General features: G+C 39.5%; 2 protein-coding genes across 2 annotated transcripts in view; both read right to left on the bottom strand.

The window, feature by feature from the left end:
- The window catches only part of LRMP (lymphoid restricted membrane protein), a 49897-nt gene extending 31970 nt beyond the window's left edge, over positions 1 to 17927 (bottom strand). Inside the window, exons 1-6 of the mRNA XM_023514706.1 lie at positions 17852 to 17927; positions 17606 to 17794; positions 10562 to 10623; positions 8071 to 8167; positions 5806 to 5953; positions 3589 to 3670 (exon numbers count right to left, since the gene is read on the bottom strand). Coding sequence (XP_023370474.1) covers positions 3589 to 3670; positions 5806 to 5953; positions 8071 to 8167; positions 10562 to 10623; positions 17606 to 17794; positions 17852 to 17927 — 654 coding nt within the window. The remainder of the gene's footprint in view (positions 1 to 3588; positions 3671 to 5805; positions 5954 to 8070; positions 8168 to 10561; positions 10624 to 17605; positions 17795 to 17851) is intronic.
- Positions 17928 to 18073: 146 nt separating this feature from the next.
- The window catches only part of LOC111726212 (lymphoid-restricted membrane protein), a 44581-nt gene continuing 35822 nt past the window's right edge, over positions 18074 to 26832 (bottom strand). The window contains exon 17 of the mRNA XM_023514705.1: positions 18074 to 18314. Within this exon, the coding sequence (XP_023370473.1) occupies positions 18074 to 18314 (241 nt within the window). The remainder of the gene's footprint in view (positions 18315 to 26832) is intronic.

Genomic DNA, 26832 nt, shown 5'->3' with positions numbered 1-26832 from the left:
AATATTATATAAGGAAACATAATATTATATAATATTTTATAGATATTATATTCTCCATAATACTATGTAAGTAAACTTATATATTATATATATTATACATTATATTTTATATCATATTACATATATTACATTATATAAAGCACTTATATTAATTAAAGGCACACGGTCACTCTTTTAAATAGACCCTGTAGTGAGCCAAAATAAACAGGCATTCAGCAAACATTAATGAGCTCTACTATACTCAAATATATGCAGGGTGCTAGATACATACTCATTAATGGCCAAAGAAAGGCACTCTGGCAAGCTGATCATCTAATGTAGTGATTAAAAGAACAAATAACTATGATGCAACCAGAATATAGGTAACCAAAAATGGAGGACAAAGAGTTATCAGGATCTCAAAGAAAGGAATTAACTTAGCTCTTTCCTGAGTGGGATAGTTGAGAAATGAGCAAACTCAGGCCTCAAATCATGAGAGCTTTCCAAAGGACCGACCCAGGGAAAAACCTGATCTCTCCCCTTCTGTTTCGATTTCCGCCTCAAGAAGGACCGCAGATGACTGCCAACATTTTATGCTACCAGGAGAAAAGTTTTATTGGTTTTTGAAATAGGCCTTGACAGTCAAATAGAAGTTTGATAAATGGAAAAGGCCCAGTGGTTTGGGCGGAGGAGGCGGCCCAAACTGGTTTGTGTGATCTATGCTGACAGTACGGGCTGCCTGGTGTGGCTGACGGGCAGCGACAACCACAGGCAGTGATGAGGAAATTGAAATGGAAAGGTGGGTTGCCACCAGGTTAGAGAGGGCCTGGAACACCAAGTTGTTTGTCATAATCCTGTAGAGATTGACAAAATCCATCATTTAAAACCAAGGAGTTAAGAAAACATTATCAATTGGGGGTCCACTGGGAAGAACATGGGTTATGTTTTTCTTATGTCTGTCTTATTCTAATCCCCTATACTCATTACAAAAGTAAATGGTTAGAAAAACATTCTCTAAGGCAGTGGTTCTCAACCTTTCTGATGCTGCGGCCCTTTACTCCTGTGGGTTGCAACCCACAGGCTGAGAACTGCTGCTCTAAGGAGACCTTTCTCTGTGCTTAAAAGATAGGGGAGTATAAAAGGGCCTTAGGTGGGGAGACGCTGAGATAAAGGGAGGGCGTGGGGAGTACAGCTACTGGGCTATGTAGGTTCTTCAGTGGAGCAGAAACCTGGAAGGAGGAAGGTGGGGACTTGGTGGCATCCATCACAAAATACAGCCAGAAGATTAATCCCTGGGAACCACAAAGGAAACGGCACGGAAGGCAGCCAGCCTGTGGGGACCTACACATTCCCCGAAGCACATTTGATAGGAGTTTCCACTGTGATCCCTGTTAAGCTTCTATTTCTCAATGGGTGTCAAGACCTAGATGAACACTTTGGTCACATATTCAATGACAGTCAAGGAGCAGGGCCTTTAGATGTACAAAGCAGCGCATTTCTTGGCCAAAAAAACACTTTCAAGATAACCATAAAGGATTATTATGACTGAAATGTCTAAATTCAGTGCGCTCTGAGTGGTGGTGAAAAGGACATGCCCTTTGGAGCTGGACAAACCTGAATCTAAACTGACTTTGCGACTCACTAGTTGAGTGATCTTGAGCAAGTTTCTCTCAACTTCAGTCGCCTCCTTTGTAAAAAGCAGGGAATACCAGACACTCAAAGCATAGGGAGGGTTAATAAAATGGCATGTGGCCTACAAAGTGCCCAGCACACAACTGTTCCTTCCTTTCAGTGAAGTCAGTGCCAGATAAAAGGGAAATTACTAACAACCAAACATCCTGTAAACTTCCAAGTTCAACTTCCTTTATTAAAATGTTATAAGAACTGCTAAGTAATAGCAAAATAGATTCATTTCCTTCTTCTTTTTCTTAGCTACACAACAAGACAAGTACTAGTGAACAGAAAAAAAGATGTCAGATAAACACGCTCAAAAGGAAGAATAATAACAACTTGTACATCTCAATGGTAAAAAGAAATATAACCCCATTTTTTAAATAAGCAAAGGATCTGCATAGACAAATCTCCAAAGCAGATATACAAATAGCCCATGAGCACATGGAAAGAGTCTCAGCATCGCTAATCACTAGAGAAATGCACATCAAAGCCATAATGAGATATTACTTTGCGCCCATGAAGATGGCTAGCATCCAAAAAATAGACGAGCATTGGCGAGGATGTAGAGAGATTGGAATCTTCATACGCTGCTGGGGGAAATGAAAAATGGTGCAGCCTGGTGGAAGTCTGTTCTGCAATTCCTCAAATACACTAAGCCGATGGCTGCCCTAGGATGCAGTAATTCTACTCTCCGATATATATCTCCCCCCAATTAAAAACATGTTTCCCCCAAAACTTATACACTGATGTTCATAATAGCATTACCCACTATGCCCCCAAAGTAGGCATAAGTCAAATGCCCATCAGCTGGTGAACAAATAAACAAAATGTGGTATATCTAGACAGTGGACTATTATTGGCCATACAAATAAATGAAGTACTGATAACAAGCTACAACACGGATAGACCTTGCAAACCTTATGTCAAGGGAAGGAGGCTGGGCACAAGAGATCACCTGTTATTTCACTTAAATAAGATACCCGGGATAGGCAAAGTATAGAGACAGAAAGGCGACTGGTGGTTGCCTAGAGCTGGAGGCTTGGGCAAGGGGAAACTAGGGAGAGACTGCCAACGGGCATGCAGTTTCTTTTGGTTTCTTTTGTGGGTGATTGAAATGTTTTAAAATTGTGGCAGTGGTTACACAACTCTGTAACTATACGGACTAAGAGTCATCTAATCATTAAACAATGTAATGAATTGTTTTGTGCGTGAATTCTACCTCAATAAAAATGTTACAAAAAAAATGGAGGAAACCAAGTTGTCGGATCTTAAAATCTAACAGTCTATTCCACTTGACTGAGAGGATTACGGGGCTCAGGATCAGGCATGAGAAAATCCTGCCTGCTCAGGCAGAACGAGGAAGGCCCTCCAACCACATCTCAAGGATCTAGGCAGTTGACCTAAGTGACCTTCAAGCTATTCATTATTACTCTTTTCTTGGGTAGGGAACCATATTATTGTAATGAATAATCTCCATGGGTGTGGCCCTGCTCTGTGGTCTTCTTTGACAAAGAGCCAGCCTCTCACAGATTCAACCTTGGCATTGATTCTCTCAGAGAATCCATGGGACCTGAGACTTCTTATAGTTATTAGTGAATTTAAGTCCTAAACCAGCCTGCCTCTCCAACAAAACCTTTAGCACACTTCAAGAAAATTTCCTTTTGGTTACATAACCCAGAGTTCACATATGTGGGGGTTAGAAAGGCCCCCAAATGACTGAATTTTAATTTCTTGACTTCAAAGGTTGATATTTCTCATGCATCTGAGTTTTGTGGTGTTAGACACATACTTGCTATAATAGTATTGATAATACTTAAATAATTAAAAAAGAAAACAAGAAAAGAAAAAGGAAGAGAAAAAGAATACCCACAAAAGAGAACCAGGATATAGTAATACTGAAAATGAAATTGAAATTGACCCTAGTCCAATACTCACGTCCATCCTTAGGTCATCAGTCATCCCAATGCCACCTGAAAAATCTGTCCCTGGGTGAGGGCCACCGGTGGGGCCTGAGGACCTGATAGCAGAAAGAGAATTTTAGCAGATACCAAACTACGACATAGTCCCCACTCCTCGTCCCCCAGTCCCAATTTTATCAAATTTCTAAATGAATCAGTGGCTTATGTAAGACACAATGAAAGACAGCTCCCACCTTCACCAGAAAGAAGTTATGAACAACAGAAAATGCAGCCAAAAATGAAAATGAAGAATTTGCAATTCAAAGTCTTCCTTCCCCATCCTCAGTACAGAAAGGAAATTTCACTGGGGTCAACAGACCTTACAAACACACAGACATTTCTGAATTTTTCCTAAGCAGGATTAGTCTGTGTACTTTTTTTTTTTTTTTTTTGAGACAGAGCCTCAAGCTGTCCCCCTGGGCAGAGTGCCGTGGCATTACAGCTCACAGCAACCTCCAACTCCTGGGCTCAAGCGAGTCTCCTGCCTCCGCCTCCCAAGTAGCTGGGACCACAGGCGCCCGCCACAACGCCCGGCTATTTTTTGGTTGCAGCCGTCATTGTTGTTTGGCGGGTCCGGGCTGGGGATTCGAACCCGCCACCTTAGGTGTACGTGGCTGGCGCCTTAGCCGGTTGAGCTATAGGCGCCGAGCCTAGTCTGTGTACTTAAAGAGACAGTGAGCACAAGTGAACATCAAAAGACGACGGGGTGTAGGGAGGACAGGTTCCCAAAGGCTTTTTAACCTTGAGTGTGGAGGAGACAGAAATACGCCAAACCCACCTTGACAGTGTGTGTGCTTCACAGTGTGTAGTTGACATCCCAATCCCTGAGACCGAGCTCCTAAAATCCTTGCAGATGGGGGCACTATGAGAATCTTTTGTTCTAATATTTAGTCTCTGACCCTGGTTCCCCACACAGAGCTTCTAAGCCCTTTGTAATTTCCTGAGAGATAGTGTTTGATACAGAGCTCCTAAATCCTTTGAAATTCCAAGGCGATAGGAGCATCTTTTTTCCTAATGGGGTGACTCTTGGTGGAGTCTTGGATAGCTTCAGAATGGGGACTGACTGCCAGGGGAAGCAAACCTGCAAGTGGAGGCCTAGGACTTTCAGCCCCACTTCCTTGGGAAGGGGAGAAGCAGAAGCTCACTACTACTGGTGAGTGGATCACCGATAATCAATGATTTAATTAATCATGCCTACATAATGCAGCCTCCATAAACATCCTAAAGGACAGGGATCACACATTCTCTGGGCTGATGAACAAGAACACATCCACATCCCAGGAGGGTGGCACACCCTAACTCCACAGAGTCAGAAACTCCTGCACTTGGGACCCTTCCAAACCCTGTGTACCTCTCTATCTGGCTGTTCATTCGTATCCTTTATAATATCCTTTGTAGTAAATGGGTAAGCATAAGTCAAGTGTTTCCCTGAGTTCTGTGAGCCATTCTTTGCAGGGGGTCATGGGAACATCCAATTCATAGCCATGTGGTCAGAAGTACAGGTCAAAACCTGAGACTTGCAAGTGGCATCTGAAGTGGGGGCAGTTTTGTGGGACTGACTCCTTAACCTGTGGCATCTAACACTACCTCCAAATGAACAGTGTCAGGATTTAATTGAATTAGATAATGCCCATTTGGTGTTTGTTGGAGAACTGGTTGGTGGGCTGGGGTGACCCACACATGCGGTGTCGAAAATACAGTGTTGAGACTATTAGAGGAAAAAGTCCGTTGGTGAGTGACCGTGGGGATTTCCCCCCTTTGAATAGGAAGATGAGTCAATATTCTTAAAAAGAATCCCTTCTTAAGAAGGGTGGGATAGGGTATAGGGATGGGCATAGGCTCCCAACCACTTGTTAAGCTTGAGTGTGAAAGAAATAGGATCAAAACCTACCTAGGTTAACTTAGCAGTCTGGATATGGTCCTAAAAACTGAGAAACAACTTAGGTGGTCTAATTGGTCTTTTAAATTTCAGAATGGATATTATGAGGTTGAAGAGAAAGAAGAAAACCACATTTTGAGAAAACCACAGCTGTTGTTTTTATTTAAAAATTGTAAATCTTCAGGAACTCAGAGAGGTTTCACAAGAAAGATATTATGATCTCAGAATACGAAAATCAATCAATGAAAATGTGAGGCAACAGGAACGGGCCACCCATGAAGAGCAGGGTCAGTAAACTTTGCTCACTTAACTTACTTGAGTCGCCTGGTCACATCCAAAGCACCATCCTTTATTTCTTCATATTCAGGCTTTTTACACAGAGCATGGGTTGGGTCTGCTCCACACGAGAAAGGCGTCACTTCCAGCCTTGGAACCACTGTGAAGCTATCCAGAGATAAGGCGTCTGCAGCAGAACAGAAGAGAATAAAAATAGAGATTGATTTCTGGTTCAAACCATATTAAAGCATAAATTCTTCCTCTTTTGAGAGCTTGGACCATTTCTGAAAAAGCAGAAGTAAACCCAATTCTATGAACATTTTAACATAATGCCCCTGGATGCGTAGTTACATGAGGGTGGAAATGCCAGGTGTTTTTTTAAAGAAAGGGGAGCATGGGGGAGGCCGGAAGACCCTTGTGTGACACAACCGTGAAGTTGAATACTGGCAGCAGAAACTGTAATATAATAGGACCTCTGTAAATTGACCACTGAAGGGTCTGTAATGAACCAGTTGACATAAGAGGTGGTCCACATCAGGAACTAGGCCTACTGAACTGATCATACACATGGTGCATGTCCAGTCTGTGAAAATTAGGTCAACTCAAGGAGGTGGTCGTGTAGGGAAGGGGTCAACTACGGAGCTCCTACTGTATTTGCTATCTGGCCCTCTACTGAACAATGTTGCAGATTCCTGCAGAGAAAAGCATTAGAGATACGACGTTTAGAACCCATCAAAGTAATACGGGAAAAAGATTGGGGTGATAAATCACTCTTTTGGGGTAACTATCCTACTGTAAGTGTGTTTCTGCACTGAGCAAGCAGCAGAGTTTAATGGGAAAAGCACAGGCTTTGGAGTCAATCACAAATTTCTAGTTCAAATCCTGGCTCTGTCACATACCAGCTGGGGAATGTGACAGTTACTTCCTGGAGAAGTAACTAAGTCACTGTGAGCTTTAGTGACTTATACATAAAGTGAGAGACGACCTTGGGCAAATTAGATACCTAATGTTCCTCTGTTTTCTCCCCTTTAAACTGGGAATTAGATAAACGCCTGCCTCATGGGAATGTGGCAAGAATTAAATGAATCGATAAGACATGTTAGCAGTGTAACACTGTGCCTGGCACGTAGCAAGCACGCTTTAAGGGCTGCTACGGGTGGTGGTGGCAATCACCAAGTTGTTGTGAATAAAATAGTCTCTGTAAAGCACTCATCTATTGTCTGACAGCAAATGGACACTCTGTTAGTCCTGGTAGTCTTTCCTTCTCGGGTTTAAATGAGCCACAAATCTATTTTCTCTTTATTCTTTCTTAAATTGATTTTGATAACTATCCAAATTCTTTTGTCATTTCAAAACCAGACACTAACTTTTGCTTTTAACCATATCTGGGTTGTGCTTAGAGTTGTCACTATTTTGAGCATTTCCTAGAACCAAGCTCTCTCTCCTTAGCCTGGTATTGAGTAATAGTCTACAGTGGGGCTCACATCTGCTTCTCCTTCTCCAGAAATTATAATCCACTGTATCTCAACCGGAATCCTCTTGTTTCCAAAATGACTAGTCCAGTTTTGACTCTTCTTCAAACACTTAAGACTGTTGCATTTGTACTTTCTTTTTTATTTTTTTCTTTGGTTTTGCTTATATTGTTCTTACCCATCGGAATATGGTATTATTGTTATTATTTTTTGACATGGCTTGCTCTTCCAAATCCAACCCATCTTTCAAGGTTAATTCACCTGTAACCTCTTCTATGAAGTCCTCTTTGACTTCTCTGAGTCTATATTTTGTCTCCCCACTAGTCTGTGAATGACTTTAGGACTAATTCTTTTTTTTTTTTTTTTTTTTTAGGCGGAGCCTCAAGCTATCCCCCTGGGTAAAGTGCCATGGCATCACGCTCACAGCAACCTCCAACTCCTGGGCTCAAGCAAGTCTCCTGCCTCAGCCTCCCAAGTAGCTGGGACCACAGGCGCCTGACACAATGCCTGGCCATTTTTTGGTTGCAGCCATCATTGTTGTTTGGCGGGCCTGGGCTGGGGATTCGAACCCACCACCTTAGGTGTATGTGGCTGGCGCCTTAGCCGCTTGAGCTACAAGCGATGAGCCACTAATTCTTTATTATGCAGAATATAGTGCCCAGCCCAGAGTAGGTGCTTAAATATGTATTGATTGATTGAATTCAGGGATAAATGTCTTAGTATTCATCAACTCTTCCTGTACAAGCATAATTGTGATTATGTTCCCTTTCAAAATGAATCCCACCCCTTGCTACGTCTGAGCAGGGACAGGAGAGGGGCTACCCAGGCTTACCCAGCAGAGGTGTGTACCAGGATGTGTGTTTCAAGGTCAAGGGCGTCTGATGTAATCTTGCTTCTTGACCACTATACAGTTTGTGGCAACATTGCTTCTGAATGGAAAACCAAGTATTATCAGCTGTCTAGAGGAGAATAACATATTTCACATTCTATTCTTTTTACCTTCAAAGGTAGAAAGAATATCACTATTCTCAAATGACCCTGTGAGAGAGGTCAGGAAGAAAGTAAATGTTAAGTAAAAAAAAGCTTTGATGTGTTTGATTAAATATATAACACAAGTAAATTATAATTAGTATCCAAAATATGGTAGTTCAAAAACTTGGCAGAATGCTAACATCATCAATTCCAAATAATCGACACTTCGATAGAAATAAAGGCTCTGAGAAAAATGGCATGTGTGAGGGAGCAAGCATAGTTATATAATTCTTCATGATATTGCAATAAAAATTTTAAATATTGCTTATTTCTCAGGACCAACCAGAATTATATGTGCATGTGTGTGAGATCAAGGAAAAAAACAGGCATCCATTGTTTCATCTGCGAATCTCTCAGCAATATAACTTTGAATGGAAGTCTACGAATTCACACTGGACTTAGCTTTCTATTTTGGTATAACAGTTGATTCACAATGACTACCCTCTATAATTTCAAAAGGCTTTTACTGACCAGTTTTTCTAGAAGAGTTTGTTGAACTGTATCTGTGCAGGAGAGGGGATCGTAGTAAGGAAATTCCTCATCTAAAAAGCTCTGTCAGGAGAATATGATGTAGTGCATTCAAAAACAGAATGAAAAGGCTCCGCGCCAGTAGCTCAAGCAGCAAAGGTGCCAGCCACATACACCAGAGCTGGTGGGTTCGAATCCAGCCCAGACCCGCCAAACAACAATGACAACTACAACCAAAAAATAGCCAGGCGTTGTGGCAGGTGCCTGTAGTCCCAGCTACTTGGGAGGCTGAGGCAAGAGAATCACTTACGCCAGGAGTTGGAGGTTGCCATGAGCTGTGATGCTACAGCACTCTACCCAGGGTGACAGCTTAATGCTGTGTCTCAAAAAAAAAAAAAAACAACAACAAAAAAACAGAATGAAAAGAGCACCAAAGATACAAAACCCATAAGACTTAAGATATGACACCACTGGCTCAGCTCCTGTGGCTCAAGTGGCTAAGGCACCAGACACATACACCTGAGCTGGCAGGTTCGAATCCAGCCTGGACCTGCCAAACCACGATGACAGCTGCAACCAAAAAAATAGCTGGGCGTTGTGGCAGGCGCCTGTAGTCCCAGCTACTTGGGAGGCTGAGGCAGGAGACTCTCTTGAGCCCAGGAGTTGGAGGTTGCTGTGACCTGTGATGCCACAGCACTCTGCCCAGGGTGACAGCTTGAGGCTCTCTCTCAAAAGAAAAAAAAAAAAAAAAGATATGACACCACTCAAAACTGGGCAAAATTGATCAGTTTTTAAAAATTTTGTAAGGGAGTACATTGGTAACTGTACACCTCTCATTGTATTTTGAGAGGCTGATCACTTGATCTACAGAAAAAAATCTAAAGATCATGAACCAGAAATAAGGTTTTGTCGCTGACCTTTTTAAGGCAGAAGCCAAAGAAGCTGGTTTGGCTGGAGACAGAAGTCAGATAGTGAATGCAAATTATGGCCTTGACCCCAGAGGCAGATGTATATCTATCATAGTTACGTTATAATACAAAATGTTGGTGTTCTTGAGATGATTAAAGCATCTTTAGATGTGGCTTTTCTAGTTCAACGTATTGCAAAGGGCTTTTTAGGCACTCTTCCTAGCTTAATCTTCCACAAGAATAATTCTTTTTTCTGCTTAAACAGATGTGTCCTGTACCCTGGAAGCAGATACACGCAAATATCACCCTTCTTCTTTCCTCCTCCATCCCCTTCTCCACTGCCAACCTTGCTGGTCCCTTATGTTCTTTCTTTATGAGCAAAAAGGAGATTCACCAAGCATCATGATGGAGAGAAATACATTCAAGTCTACCGGGGGATATCTGGAGATGTCCAGACAGAAAGGGGCAGAAAGTTTAACTCAAATAGGAAAAAGAAGGGACAGTAATCAGCAAAGTGTATTCAAAGGCACTCAAAATTTCAGCATGTGATTAGAACTTGAAGGATGCACCCTTACGCTCAGAAAGCAGGTGACTAAGACTAAAGAACTGGCTCTTTGCTAATAGATACGGTGGCCGCGCCAAGTAAATTCTAAAATGCTTCCTCTTTGGAAGATGCTATCAGGAGCCTCAGTAGAGTGAGTTTTCTACTCTAGTATTGCTAAATGTTTTCAGTGTTTACAAGAAACAAGTTCACCAAAGCATTTTCTTCTAAGTTGGTTATTTAACTTAACGATTAAAGTCATGTACATATTGTGAGCTAGCTTCATAACCTCAAGTGAATGAGACAGCTTCCCTGCACGGTAAGTAAATACATGTCACAGAAGGTGTTTCTTTGTTGCTGTTTTAAATTTTTACCTGAAATAGCAAGCCACGGAGTGCCTCTTCAATTAGCTTCTTTCGAAGTGACTCAATTGTTGCTACAAAGAGAATTTATAATGGGTCAATAGGATTATTTTTAACTTCTTTTCTCTAAACTCAAATCATTGCCTTATAACCTTTTAATGGCTTTCGATTTGGGGCCTGGAGGAAAGGAGAGAGAAAAGGCTGACTTCTGAGAGTCCTCACCATTCACAACTAATGAGTGGGGAAAATGGAAAATCAAGCTTGAGCAGCAAACCCATTAGCACCCTTGGGTGTTTAAAATTTATGTTGGTAGCTGCAAGTGAATTGTCTTCTAGAAGCAAATCAGAATTGTTTAGTCTTAAAATAAGAATATACTTAGAAGTCATTCCGTCCAACCTCTTACTGTACAGAAATCCTCTCTCTAATAAGCCTCAGCTTGAATCCTACAATTATAGCCCCGGAATCCCAGAATCCTACAAGTAGATCTGAAATCACACAAACACTGATGTCCGGAGAACAGAAGCAATAACTGGTAAGCCATGGAATTGACCTTGGACTCCTGGAACAGTGCTCACGGTAGTGTGCTATTCTGTGAATTTTAAAATATCTGCTTTTCTATGTAACTAAAAACCTACTTGCCAATAACTTCGAAAATCTTATCCCCAAAACAATGGAAACGGAGAAAAATACTTATCTTACTCTTTGATTTACATATTATTTATTGAGCAAGCCATACTCTTTGAAACATAGCCAAGAACGAGAAAACAAGCCCAAATCTTTTGAACAACCAGAATAGCTACTGATATCCATGCCCTTTATTCCTATGGCAAATCTCACACTTCAACTCAAGCAGGGCGCCGCTCTGAATGTAATTCTCACAAGCTTGACTGATTTCTCAGCCCGCAGAAGATAAAAAGCAAAATTTAAACGAGGTTAGGCAGCTCTGCTAGATGGAAGCATATTAATAGCTACCAGTATTTTTTTTTTTAAATCACTAAGAGCCAGAAAATTTATTAACAACAGATACTCTGGTATCTAAAACACGTAGAAATCTGGTGCTTACTGTATAGGTCAACAATTTTGTATCCTAATAGCCCAAAGAAATTCTGAGTCATGAACACAATGCTAATATATGTGAAAAGAAGTACATAATCTAATTTTTTTCTTTTTTGAGACAGAGTCTCACTCTGTCATCCTGAAGTTGAATGCCATGGCATCACTATCAACCTCAAAATCTTAGGCTTAAGCTATCTTTGTGCCTCAGTTTCCCAAATAGCTGGGACTACAGGTGCCTGCCGCTATACCTGGCTAGTTTATATATATATATATAAAATATATATATATTAGTGTACATAGGGTCTCGCTCTTACTTAGGCTGGTCTCAAACTCCTGAGCTCAAGCAATCTGCCCATCTTATAGACATGAGCCACCATGTCTGGCCCCCTAATCTAATTTTGTTTTCAATTTCTGGGGTGGGGGTGGGGGGGAGAAGCCTTTAAAAGCTTGAATTATGTAGAAAATTATCCATGTGAAAGTTTTATAAGACTTTTTGGGTAAAAATAACTTATTTTTCAGCTAAGTTTAACACAAGTATGACTAAGCCCAGTAAATACATTTTAAAAAAAGTATTTCTAACCTGTTCATTAAAAGTTTTTTCTTACAAATACTTTACAATCTTTAACAAAGATTAGATTTTTAGAAATTCTCTGTTAACTGTATTAAGAAAGAAGGTCCTACCTTCCAACTGACCTCCAGCTAAATAATAGCCACCAAAGCTTTCAGTGGCCATCAGATGTTTCTGAAAGTCAAGTTTCTCCAAAATACCAAATACTGTCTTAGAGTTACCAAAATAGGCTTGGCTTCAGAAGAAATAATGAGTTAGTAGAAGCGGTGTAAATTGCCCATCTGCCTGCCCACCAGGCAATCTTGGGTTTTAGACGCACTGGATTTCAAAGCATTCAAATTGAAAACCTATTTCAACAGCTGTTTTGTGCAATGTGTAGCAACTATTTCCATATTTTCCACATGACAAAACAAGCTGCCTCATGACCTCCATTTGCATTTACCTTTGCATAATCTCTGGGTTTGGCATTGGACCTGCAAATATCTCTAGAACCTGTAGGCTTCAAACAGTGGCCACTGTGTCCCCGCTGTTGCCACCTGTGATGTAGGATGGCACCAGGTGCCTTGCATACCTGGCCTTTGCCCAAAGCTGAGATAAAACAACTTTCTATGTGACTGTGCAATAAGGCTTTCAGGCAAAGGCCCCGCCATTAATTGACTCTTGGAAATGAAAACCAGAACATTATTTGAGTTGTAATCACATGAGCTGTCTACAGTGGCTGACGTTTATGGAATATGGACGTTAATAACACAATTTATATGTTACTGAAAAACGCTCATGTTCTGTAAAAATTGAATGCTGTATTAAAAATATCAGGATTCATTGAAAACCACAGACTAATAGAAATTATTCACCATATATATTAAAGTATATAGATATATATATACACACATATCTCAAAGGACATTCAATAATGAAAGAACAATCTATTTTAAAATATACAATGGCCAACCCACACATGAAAAAGGACATCATTAGTCATCTGAAAAATATAAATTAAAATCACAATGAAATACGCAGTAGAGTGGCTAAAATGAAAAAGACTGACATTCTCAAACCATGAAGATGTGGGACCCCCAGAACTCCCACACAATGGGTTGGGGGCATGAAATACTAGAAACTGACCATTGCCTATAAAGTTAGAGCCACAACTACCCTATGGCCTAAAACTCTACTCCTAGACAGTTATTCTAAGTGAAATAAAAACATATGTGTTTTAAAAACACAAAGACCTGTTACCTCAATGCTCATAGCAGCTTGATCCATCATAGCTCCAAACTACAAGTGCTTTTTAATCCAGTAACAAAGGGAAAACACCAGATTTTGGAATGTTCATACAAAGAATAAAGAAAAATTCCTGATAAACACAACATAAATGAATCTCAAAATATTATGCTAAGGAAAAGAAGACACACACACACACACAAAAACAACTGCTATAATATAACTCAATTCTGGAATGGGCTGCTAACCTAACGCACCGATCAGCGGCTGCTCCTTTGGGTGGTGGAGGCGGGGAAGAGGCATTGGCTGGCAAGTGGCACAAGGGAAGTTTCTGGGGGTCACAGAAGTTCTGTGTTTCAATATGCCTTTATCTAACTGGTTGAACAATACACTTGTGATCTGAGCATTTTATGCCAAGTTAAGTATATGTGAATAAACACAGCGTTTAGGAGACAAATTAGATTAGAAAGAAACCACTAAAAAAATACATGCAACACCATAACCGGGGTACTAACCCACTAATAATTACCAAATTATTAGTACTTGGGAAAATAACATAGATCACTCAGGCATCTTAAAATGCCTTGCAGGATACCAGAAATGTTACTGGTACACACAAAAATAACAGAGTGGAACAGCCAGTGATGCTGTAACTGGAACAGTGCTGGTGCCATGCAGAGAAGATGCAGGTGGCAGTGGACCTCAGAGTCAGCGAGGCTGCTGGAGCGAAGGCAGAGGAGAGTGTGATCTGCCACAGATGAAGGCTCTGTGAGGCTGGGGAGGGGTTCTCAACCTTCCTAATGCCACAATGTATTTTCATTGTCAAAAAGGGGTCGCGACCCACAGGTTGAGAACGGCTGATCTAGGGAGAGGGAGGCCCAGGTGCAGACACTTGTTTTTAATTTTCTCAAAACAAAGCTGAGAAAGCTCCTTTTGCCTGTTCAGCAGCAAAGCTGAGGATTTTTCTTTTCCTTTCCTGCTGAAGATGAGAGTTCTTTTCCTACCAGTCCAGATCCTATTCCCAAGAAAATCATGAATGAAACTGTATAACCTCCATATTACACTACCATGTCATTCCCCATTTACCAGTCACGAAGGCGGGGATCCACGTCAGGCACATGTGCTCTGGGAGAGCATGCCTACCAACTAGGGCCAAACCCTAGCTCCTAGCTGCATCTGTGATGTTGTGATGTTGTAATTTACAACAACTGCATTTAATGGAAGCTTGCAGAGGTAATGTGGTTTGCCCAACTTATACAGCTGCTTTCTTTGTAGGCTTTGAATTAGAGCACAGGTTTAACTTTAAATCTGCAAGTTCACATGCAGATACTATATACAAATAAGGAATTATAATATACAAGAGCCTCTCAGAATCATTCCTCAAGGAAATGTTTATGGTTCCTAAAGGCAATTCCTTCATTGTCTATTAAATTACAGACTTGATGAAGATTTCCTGTTAGAGAGGAACAAGAGATAGTGAATACTCAGGGGATGATAGTTTAATCTCGTGGTCTATGATTTCTGTACACAAGATCATAGTGAATACTCAGGAGATGATAGTTTAATCTAGTGGTCTATGATTTCTGTACACAAGAGCATCTATGTTACGTGTTTACACTAGATCTAAGAAACTTTTAAATTTCTTTTTGAAAGCAAACACTCATTATCATTCAGTATGGCCTATGTCAACAAGATACTTAGGTATAAACAAAGAAGCAGAAGAAAGAAAATACATAAGGAACCACCCAAGAAATCTAATAGTTCTGATGGCACATTTCATAGAGGCAGGCACCCCCACTAGTGACCTCATAAGTCAGTTCCATCCCAGTGGCCCTGGAAAACTTGAACAAGATGACTTATTCAACATAAAATTTGGAATTCCTAACCAAATATTGCAAACAAATTTCTACCTCCAGTCTATGAGCACCGAGCATATTGATCTTAACATTGGGACAAACCCCCTACATCCCCACACAATTTGCTGATGAATCTTCTTAGATATATCAGAAAGCAATGCCTTTAAACGTTTTATGAATTTATTAAACTACCAGAGAGTGTCCAGAAAAGCTAAATGGATTTAAATATTTTTGTTTTCTGACTCAGAATTCAAGCGTCTGACTCAGAATTCAAACAGCATGGGTGGCAGTGAGCAGGGTGGGATGTGTGTGAATGTGTTTGTGTGATAACTGTCCTACCTCGTTGGCATTTGTTCACAGTCTATCTGGAATATATCCTATGTAGAACACATTTTGAAAATGTGTGCTACGTAAATTTCTCTCTTCTCTTGAACACCGACTGTTAAGGCATCATGAGATCTTCAGGCTGGGCACCGTGGCTCACACCCATAATCTTAGCACTCTGTGAGGCCGAGGCAGGAGGATCGCTTGAGCTCAGGAGTTTGAGATCAGCTTGAGCAAGAGTGAGACCCCCATCTCTACTTAAAATAGAAAAATTGGCTGGGTGTGGTTGTAGGCACCTATACTCCCAGCTACTTGGGAGGCTGAGGCAGGAGGATCACTTGAACCCAGAAGTCTGAGGTTGCTGTGAGAGAGGCTGAGAGGGAGACTCTGTCTCAAAAATAAATAAATAAGTAAAAATAAGAAAGATCTTCATAAGCAAATGATCTTATGAGCAAAACCCTGGTGTGTATGCCTTCTTGGGGCAGCAAATAACACACACAACTAAGGGATTTCATAAATCTGAGCAGGTTATGAGCAACTCAAGACAAAAAGGAAGTTATGCACCCTACCGTATCCAGGCAGAACAAAATACATGCCTTCAGCCCAGGACAGCTTTCATATTCTGGTTTTAGAAATATTGAATCAATTATCCCCTGAGGACAAACAGGGAAGATACTGCTAGCAAGTTCATAACCTCAAGAATGGATACTTTGGGATAAGTTGCAAAAGTTGACTCTTCCAGGAAGGTACTTGAAGGAAATTGTGGGGAGAAAGAGAGTCATGAATTCCTAGTAGTTTATAAGACTGGAGTATAATATCGATTTAATCAAAAGAGGAATATAACTGGAGCAAAAGATGAGTCCTCTGAGAAGTATCTAAAGCAGACACACCTTCAGTGAAATCTGGAATGCCTTATGGTTCATGTCTCGACACGAACAGTTCTAATCACAAGGGAAGCTTCTCCAAAACTCTCTGAGCAATAATAGATAGACTATGCAATTGAAAGCGGGCTTTGCGTTGCCGGACAGAATCAACTGTACTAAACTCAACCTTAGAATTATCGAACGCTGGCGAGTTCTTAAAGGTTTCATAACAATGAAACGTTGAATGACCATTGCTATTCTGAAACCAGACAATCCCTTAAACGGTGGAGTAGCTTTCTCAGATAACAGTAAAAGGGCACAAGAAATCCAAAACAAACATGAGCCTGAAAATTTTCATCTCGAGATGATCTCAAGCTTATATTTAGTTGTTTATCCCTCAAAGCAAGTCACTTTCTATAAAAAGAACCTTTCTACTAATAGAGCAAGAAGCTAGCTGAACAAAAGCAGTTATCTGATAAGAGGCTAAATAAGTTTTATTTTTGCCACGCTATGTTCCTGGAATGAAACTGGCTTATAAATAATGAGATCCGTAATTTGGCACTTGTCTTCTCACGTAAATCCTCTTTAAATTCCTTATGCACGTTTAGGTCATGCGCAAAAATGATGGCGATCCCAATTTTTTTAAATGCAAAAATATGCATGAAAAGAATGCATGAAAATTTAAAAAGAATTTGTACACATACTTCCTGTCTTGATACACAAATTTATAATTATTTTGTCCAATCCCCTAAAATCACCATCTATAAGAAAATAGACAGGGCATTTTCTACCATAGGATGTGTTAAATCTAGCTAATAAAAACAGGGTAGGCTATGTAAACAGTCTGTAAGGTCAAATATGCCATACGGGCAAGACTTTGCTTCTTGTTTACTTTTAGAGATATTGAGAAGTTTCATTTTTATTTTAAAGAGAAAACAGTCACGGAGAAATTCAGCTTGTAATAAACAACCAAAAAAGAGACTTACTGGTTAAATCCACGTGCCTCCTCTCTAAGCAAACCTCTCCGGAAAGCCTTCTGCCTTTTCAAGCCATTCCATCACCCTCAGTAATAATACCTCGGCTGTAAGCTAGAAAAATGGCTGTAGCCCTTTGCCCCACCTCAGGGTGAACCTACATGGGGCTTAAGTGAATATTTGCTACTCACTTTTCAGTTTTCTTGTCTTCTGCTCCAGTGTCTGGCAGGCGTTCGATAACTCAGTATTTATAGTTTGGAGGTTCCATTGTTCTGAAATTGCTTCCTCTAATGTGTGCAGCAAAGACGCAGCTTCTTCCCGGGCAGAGGGGGCTGCCCGATCTCGATCCTTCACCTGGAGGTGGATAGTTAACACTGGATCTTAATCGGATGGCCAAGAAAGCAAGCCATTGCAAGCACTTATTCTGAATCACACACCCCAAATTGAAAATGTGCTTTTCTTCTCAGGGAAGCGATAAGCCTTTCCTGGACTTCTGCAATTGTGTGTTTGCATGGGCTTGGGGAGCTGAGCTATTTCTACAGCGCCACAGTCCTGATATGTCAAGTTGCCTCTTTCTGCAAAGTTGCCTGTTTCATCAGCAGACTGTTGACACCGCCTCTCTTACACTCCCCCCTGTACTTCCCCCGCTGGCTGCGTCGCTAGGGACTGAACTTCACAGTTCCTCTTTGTTTTATTATTTTTTTTAATTGTTGTTCTTCCTCCTCCATTTTTGTTTCATCGGAGGAGACTTGCCGGGAATATAACGTAGCCCAGGGCCAGCCTACCTGTTCCTCGGTGTCTGCCAGCCGTTGGCCGGCTTCCTGGAGCCTCTTCCTGAGGATGGCTTCCTGGCTGACAGCATCTTCTTGCAGTTGTTTAATGGTTTCTACTTGTTTCTGACTAGAGTTAAAAAAAAAGAAAGAAAGAAAAAAGTGCAAACCACAAGCTGTCAGTGACATTTCACCTAAGAGTCATGCTAGGAAACTGTGACAAATTCAAACTGAATGCACTTCCTCGGAGATCAGAGGGACCGGTGAAAGCATTTACATGCATCGAAATGCCGCACAAATATCAAATCTTAAGGAAAGCCATCACATTGATCCCTAGCCTGATACCCCCACTTGACAGGCAAGGACATTCAGTTTCCTGTTTCATACTGGTGTGCTTGGTTCCCACAAGCTGCCTTCACAGTACTGAGCATCAGGTGCCAGTTGCTTAGAGGATGGCTCTACAAGGAGGTCAGGGTGACAGGTGCGACATTTACACATCATAGCTCGCTTTAGCAGAAAAAGGAAGGAAAGGAAAAGGGAGGGGAAAAAACAGAAAAAAAAAAAAAGAAAAAGAGAGCTTTGTCTCATGACAGTACCTTTTCTTAAAGGACTGTCAGTCATGGTATAAACCAGGTGTCAAGTGCACAGAAGGACCGTGCAGATGAAAGCTGGCTGCTGACCCTCCACTGTGGTCCTCTTGAAGCCCTTCCCCTCCCCCTTTCCCCACCGTAAATCTCATGCTGTCATTAAATTACTCCTCATTTAAATCCAGTACTAATCTCCAAAAGACATAAAAATCCATTTGTCCTCTGTTAGCTGATGAGATTATGAGATCAGTGCTACATGTCAACATACCAAGGGCCAGCTAGAAATAATTTTACTTAAATAAAAGAGGGATGATATACTTTCAAAGCAGTGAGGAAGATGCAGGCCTTTGGCTTGCCTCTCAACTATTAACATAGAATCGGAATCCCAGGTACACTGGCCTAAAACCAGCCCTTGGCTACGAGAAGGATGTCAGAGGCAAGAATGGTCTCATAGAATGCTTTACCATACTGGGAAACAAGCAAACAAAAGTCTAAACAAAAACAAAAGCTACCTAAATCACCACACACATTTTACTGAGAATTCTCCAATAGCTTATAGTCAGCTGGATTTTGTTGTTGTTAACAATGGCAGAACATTTAATAGGAGATTTGCCCTCTTAACAAATGTTGACGCATATAATACAGGCATGATGCTGTACAGCCGATCACTAGAATTTATTCTTCTTGCATAACTGAAACTTTATACTGATTAAACAGCAACTCTTCATTTCCCCTCCCCCCAACCCCCAGAAATTCCCATTCTTCTCTGCACTTGTGTGAGTTTAACTGCTTTAGATACCTCAGACAAGTGGGATTGTGCAGCCTTTTTCCTTCTGGGACAGTCTGATTTCATTTGGCATAATGTCCTCCAGGGTCATCCATGTTGTCACATGTGGCAGGATTTCCTTTTTTTTAGGGGTGAATAATATTACACTGTATGTATACACCACATTTTTTTATTCATCTCTGAACATGTATGTTGTTTCCAAACTTGGCTGTTATGAATAATGCTGCAATGAACACATGAATGTAAATCTTTCTTCCAGACCCAGATGTCCATTATTTGAGGTAAATACCCAGGTGGGGATTGCTGGATCATATGGTTGTTCTATTTTTAATATTTTGAGGAAATTCCATAATGTTCTTTTCATATTACCTGTACCATTTCATGTTCCCATCAATGATATGTGTCTCCACATCTTCCCCAACATTTGTTACCTTTTTTGTTATTTATAAAGGTGTTCTTAACAGGTGTGAGACAATAGCTAATCATGGTTTTAATTTGCATTTCTCTGATTAGTGATGTTGAACATCTCTTCATACACCTGTTGGACATTTACCCAGCTTTTGAAAAATGTTTATTCGAGTCCTTTACCCATTTTAAAACCAGTTTATTTGGTTTCTTGTTACTGAGTTGGAGGAGTTCATTTTTTTGATATTAACCACTTATCAGATATATAATTGATAAATATTTTCTCCTATTTTTTAGGTTGACATTTCACTGTTAATTATGTCCTTTGCTGTGCAGAAGCTTTTTGTTTGTCTTTATGCCAGTACCATGCTGATTTAACAACCATAGCTTTGTAATATGTTTTCAAATCCAGAGGGCAATGCCTCTATCTTTGGTTCTTCTTTCTCAAGATTATTTGTCTATTCAGGATCCTTTTGGCTCCAAAAGAATTTTAGCAATTTTTTTTCCATTTCTGCAAAAAATTTTTATTAAAATTGTTATTAAAATTTTTGATAGGGATTACATTGAGTCTATGGATCGCTTTGGGTAGTACGGACGTTTTAACAATTTTAAGTCTTCAAATCCATGAACACAGAATGTCTTTTCATTTATTTGCGTATTCTTTAATTTCTCTCATGAATGTTGTAGTTTTCACTATATGTCTTTTACCTTTTTAAATGTATTACTAAGTATTCAATTTTTAAATTTTTTTGTGATTTTAAACGAGGTTAATTTCTTTTTCAGATAATTTGTTGTTACTATGCAGAAACAAAAATGATTTTAGTATTGTGATTTTGTATTCTGCAACTTTTACTGAATTTGTTCTCATAGTTTTTTTGCAGAATTATTAGGATTTTCTACATAGAAGATCATATCAGCTGCAGAAATAATTTTACTTCTTCCTTCTCAATTCATAAGCTTCCCCCCCCCTCCTTACCCAAATGCTCTGGCTAGGACTTCCAATACTATGTTGGAGAGAAGTGGCAACCGTGAAATTCTTGCCTTGTTTCTGATTTTAGAGGAATGTGTTTTTCACCATTAAGTAAGATGCTAGCTGTGGGCTTTTCATATAGGACTTTTATTATGTGGCAGTAGTTTTCTTCAATTCCTAGTTTGTTGACAGTTTTCATATAAAAGATTTGAATTTTGTCAAATGCTTTTTCTTCCTCTGTTGAGACGATCATGCAATATTTACCCTGTTAATACAGTATATCACATTAATTGATTTATATATGTTGAATCATTCTTGCATTGCAGAGATAAATTCCACTTGATCACAGTGTATGAGCCTTTTAATATGCTGTTGAACTTGGTTCATATTTTCTTAAAGATTTTGCTTCCACATTCGTCAATAATATAATCCTGGAGTTTTCTTTTCCTGTAGTGTCTTTGCTTGGCTTTGGTACCAGGGTAATGTTGGTCTCATAAGATGTGTTTAGAAGTATTCCCTCCTCTCCACGTTTTTTGAAGAGTTTCAGAATTGGCATTAACATTCTTCAAATCTTTAGTGGAAGACATCAGTATCATCTCATCCTGGGCTTTTCTTTCTTGGGAGGTGTTCAGTTGCTGACTTAAATGTCTTTCTAGTTACAGGTTTTATATTTCCTATTTCGTATTTCTTCATGATCCAGCCTTGGTAAGGTGTGTGTCTGTAGACATTTGTCCACTGCTTCTATGTTATCTAACTTGTTGGCATATAATTAGTCTTTCATGGTCCTTCGTATTTTTGTGGCTTTACTTGTGACATCTTCCTTCTCTTTTTTTCTTAGTCCAACTAAATCTTTGTTCATTTTGCTTCTCTTTTTAGAAAACAAGTCAGCTTTTTTGCTTTTTCTTCTTTTTTTCAAATTTCTGCTCTAATCTTTCTTGTTTCCTCCTGCTGATAATTTTGGGCTTACATTGTTCTTTTTCTAGTTCTTTCTTAGCTTGAGTTCTTTTTTAATGTGTTTATCACTATAAAATTCTCAGTACAGCTTTTGTTGCAACCCATGTTATTTTTGTTTCCATTTGTCTCAAAATTCTTTTTTGTTTTCCTTTCCTTTTTTTCTTGTTCCCCCCCCCCCACCATAGGGGAAAACCAGGGAACTTAAAGCATTTCCAATCCCAGGGGCTATGCCTGCAATTCTTTTTTTATTTAGTTTTTTTAATTTCAAATTAAAATGAGGGTACAAGTTTTTAGGTTCTATTATTCTCATTTCAGGGTAGATTTTCCCGTTGAAAAAAAGTCCCTCTCCCAGGCCCTTTTGATTTCTTTGTTGAACCGTTTGTTGTTCAGGAGTGTATTGTTTAATTTCCACATGTTTGTGCATTTTCCAGTTTTCTTTCTGGATTGCTAGTTTCATTCCATTGTGGTAGGAAAAAGATACTATGCCTTCAAACTTCTTAAATCTGTTAATATTTGTTTCGTGACCTACCATGTGATCCGTTCTGAAGGCTGCTCCATGTGCAAGTGAGAGGCTTTATATTCTGCTGTAGTTGGGTGGCACGTCCTGTATGTACCTGTTGGGTCCATTTTATAGATTTTCTGTCTAGATGGCCCATCCATTATTGAAACTGAAATACCAAAGTCTCCTACTGTCATGGTGTTGCTGTCTATTATTCTTCCTTCAGTTCTGCTGGTGTTTGCTTCAGACATTTAGATGTTCTGATATTGGGTACACAGTTTATAACTGTTATGCCTGCCTGGTAGATTAACCCTTCTATCAGCATATAATGTCCTTCTTTGTCTCCCATGATAGTTTCTGACGTAAAGTCTATTTTGTCTGATGTAAATATAGTCACCCATGCTTTCTTTTAGTTGATATTTGCATGGAATATCTTTTTCCATCTCTTTCCTTTCAGCCTATCTGTATACTTGAATCTAAAATTAATCTCTTAGGTCAGGTGTAGTGGCTCACATCTATAATCCCAGCATTTAGGGAGGCTGAGGCAGGAAGATCACGTGAGGCATTTAAGACCAACCTGGGCAATATAGCAAGGTTCTATACGTACAAAAATTAGCCAGGCGTGGTGACACATGAAGTGGGAGGATTGCTTGAGCCCAGGAGTTTAAGTCTGCTGTGAGCTATGATCATACCACTGCACTCTATCTAGCCCAGGTGACAGAGTAAGACCCCATCTCTAAAAATAAATAAGTCTCTTGAAAACAGCATATAGTTGGATCTTGGGTTTTAAAAAAATTCTAAGTATGTTAAGCCTTCTATATCTTCGTAAAGTCAATTCTTTTATATTTAAAGTAATTATTATAACAGGAATAGATTTACTATTGGCATTTTGTTGTTTTCTGTCTTAGAATTCTTTTGTCTTTCTTTTCCTTTCTTATCTTCTTTTGAATTTTATTGATTTTATTTTGTATTGATATCCTTTAATTTCTCCTTTTGTGCTTCTTCTCTGGGTATTTTCTTTGTGGTTACCATGCGGGTCACATACAACATCTTGTGATTATAACAATCTATTTTAAGCTGGTAACAACTTCAATCACTTACAAAGACTATACTTTTACTCATACCCTCCATACACACTATGTTATTGTCATCACAATTATATCTTTTTCTTTTGTATCCATTAATATATTTTTATCCATTAATATTTTATATTAATGGATAATATATTAATATGATTTTACATTAATGGATATTAATATTTTATAGTTATAGTTAAAATATTTTAGTTATAATTACTTATAATACTTTTATACTAGAATTACTTATATAATTGCCATCACATTAGTGTTTACAGCATTCTGTGTTTTATCTGTATGTTTATCTTTACCAGTGAACTGAACACTGTCAGGTGCTGTTGTACTGCTGTTAAGCATCATTTTGTTCAACTTGAAGAACCCCCTTTAGCATTTCTTGTATGGCAGGTCTAGTGGCAATAGACTCCCTCAGCTTCTATGTGTCTGGGAAAAATCTATCTTCATTTTTGAAGAGCAGTTCTTTTCATATATAGTGTAGTATTATTGTGCTTTCAGCCCCTGGAATGTATCATCCACTCACTCACTTCTGGTCTCCAAGGTTTCTGCTGAGAAATTTGCTGATAGTCTTTTGGGTATTTCCTCTTATGTGATCAATCATCTTTATCTTGTTGCTTTCAAAATAGTCTGCCTTTGACTTCTGATAATTTGATTATAATATCTTGATGTAGATTTCTTTAGGTTCATCTGCTTGGGATCTGTTAGGCCTCCTGGATCTGAGTGTATATTTCCTTCCCCGGATTTGTCATTATTTCTTTGAATAACCTTCCTTCTCTGTTCTCACTCTCATTTCCTCTGGACTTTAACACCACATATATTATTCCACTTGGTGATATCCTGTAAGTCCCTTAGGCTTTGTTCACTCTATTTTTTTTTCTTTTTGCTCCTCTGACTTGATAATTTCTAATAACCTGTCTTCAAGTTCACTGATGTTTTCTTCCACTTGATCTAGTCTGCTATTGAACCCCTCCAGTGAATTTTTCAGTTCAATTATTGATTGTTTGAGTCCAAGATTTGCTGGGTACTTTTAAATATTTTCTATCTTTTTGTCAGAATTCTTGTTTTGTTCATGCATTGTTCTCTAGACTTTGTTGAACATCTTTATTGGATTCTCTGTCAGGTGAATAATTTATCTCTGTGTGATTAGGGTCAGTTTCTGGAGATTTATTTTGTTCCTTTGTTTGAGACATATTTTCTTATTTCTTTATATTCCTTGAGTCTTTGTGTTTTTAGTTACACATGAGAAAAAAATATCCATCCCCTGGGTCTTCATAGACTGGTCTCATAGAGAAGAAAATCTTTCATCGATCCAGAATCCAGAGATTCTGCGGGGACTCTCAAATATGCACACCGGTCCAAACCATCGTTATTTTTTTCCATAGCAGCCCCCAACCATCTAGACTATGCTAGGTCCCACCAATATTCTGAGACAGAGGAGACAGAAGCCAATTCCGTGGGCAGCTCCCAGAAAAGTTGCTACATTGGAGACATGGTCCAAGTCTTTCATCCTCCCATCCCCAGGGAGAGAATGGTTTCTGGAGTTTTCCACTTGCTTGCTTTGTACCAAGGTGGGGCTAGGAGTTCTGGCAAAAGCACGCATGCTAGTTCAAACTACTTTATTTCAGTGGCCTCCAGGCATTTAGAGTAGACCAGGTCCCACCAGCACCAGGAGACAGGTGAAACAGAAGCAAGTACCTTGGGCAGCTCGCAGAATAGCTGGAATGGTGGATCTGTGGAATAATTCATTTGTTCCCCAAGGAGAAGCTGGGAGATGAGATTTTTTTCTGATCATATGTCACTATGCTGGGGATAATTCTTACCATTTTTCATACGGCTTGAGTTCAGGAACCTCTCAACTAGTTTCTGAATTTCTCACAAAGGAAATTTGCTCGTGTATAGTTGAATTCTCCTTGGAAAGAGGGGTCCAAGACTTTCTGTTCCATTCCAAACGAGCTTTTTGACATTATTTTCTCTGTGGTGCATGTTTTCTTTAAAGACATTAGTTTTATCTACTGTTCTCTCATCCAAGAAAAGCCTGAGCTTTCAAAAAGTATCTGTTATCTTCCACGAGAAAGCAAAAGGACTTTAAGGACCATGTGAAACCCATATTTCATAACACTAACACTTTCAATCACTTACATGTGGGTCATTATGAAAGTTCTGACATACACAAAAATCAAGAAAACATGAAATGCATGCAGAAAAGAACAAATGAAACCCTCCCAGCAATACCAATAAACTTAGCAAGTTGAAACTTTCATGAGCAAGTCAGAAAAGATGCTGTCAACTGTGTTTCTTGGCAGTGAAACAGTGGCCCGTAACAGTCTGCTTCAAAAATTTTGTAGTGACTTACTTATGTATTTCCACCTATAAGACAATAAATAACATTTTTGTTTGTTTGTTTTGTGAGACAGAGTCTCACTATATTGTCCTTGGTAGAGTGCCGTGGCGTCACAGCTCACAGCAACCTCAAACTCTTGGGCTTAAACTTGATTCTCTTGCCTCAGCCTCGAAAGTAGTTGGGACTACAGGTGCCCGCCACAAAGCCCAGCTATTTTTTTGTTGCAGTTACCATTGCTGTTTAGCTGGCCCAGGTTGGGTTTGAACCTGCCAGCCTGGGTGTATGTGGCCGGCACCCTACCCACTGAGCTATGGGCACTGCCCAAATAAATTTTATAAACTTTATTAATCATAGTCTTAGATGTAGCTTTTTTCAAAAATCAGATAGTACTGTTAAAGGTATTCAGCAGATGTTGAACCTTTGAAGATTTTTCTCCCATAGAAATTGTTACCATGTTAAGAGGTATATGTATTAGTTTTGAATGTGTGTGATTTAACTCCTGTCCTCGCTAACATGTTCAAATGTTAAACCGTGATTTCTATTCCAGTACATGCCATCTCTCCCATACTTTTCCATCTAGATGGTAAACCATTTACCTAGTTTTCTAACCCAAAACTTGTAAGTTAAGGATGACTCCTCTCTTCCTTGCACTCTCCACGTTTAATTCACTAGCATATTGGATCTGCTCTACCCGAAAACTATAGTCTAAATCTAATCACTTCTTACCACCCCCATGACTACTGCCTGGGCCAGCACTACATCTCCCACCTGGATTACTGCAATATTGACTAACTCTGTTTGGACCATGACTCGGTAAATATTTTATACTTCAAACCAGTATCCAAACACACAAGACACGTGCACACATACACACACGTAGCTGAAACAAAAATTTTATTAAGCACTATTAACTCTATATGTAATGCATTCTGATATTTCCTATTTTTTAAAATGAGTCAAAAATTGATATCAGAATTTCTAAACAGTGATCTATTGTTAAAAAAAAAAAAAAAA

The sequence above is a fragment of the Otolemur garnettii genome, unplaced genomic scaffold, assembly GCF_000181295.1.
Source record: "Otolemur garnettii isolate 467f Iridium unplaced genomic scaffold, OtoGar3 scaffold00057, whole genome shotgun sequence".
Taxonomy (NCBI): Eukaryota; Metazoa; Chordata; class Mammalia; order Primates; family Galagidae; genus Otolemur; species Otolemur garnettii.
Note: the sequence above shows the minus strand (reverse complement) of the source record. Positions and strands in the feature narration are given on the sequence as shown.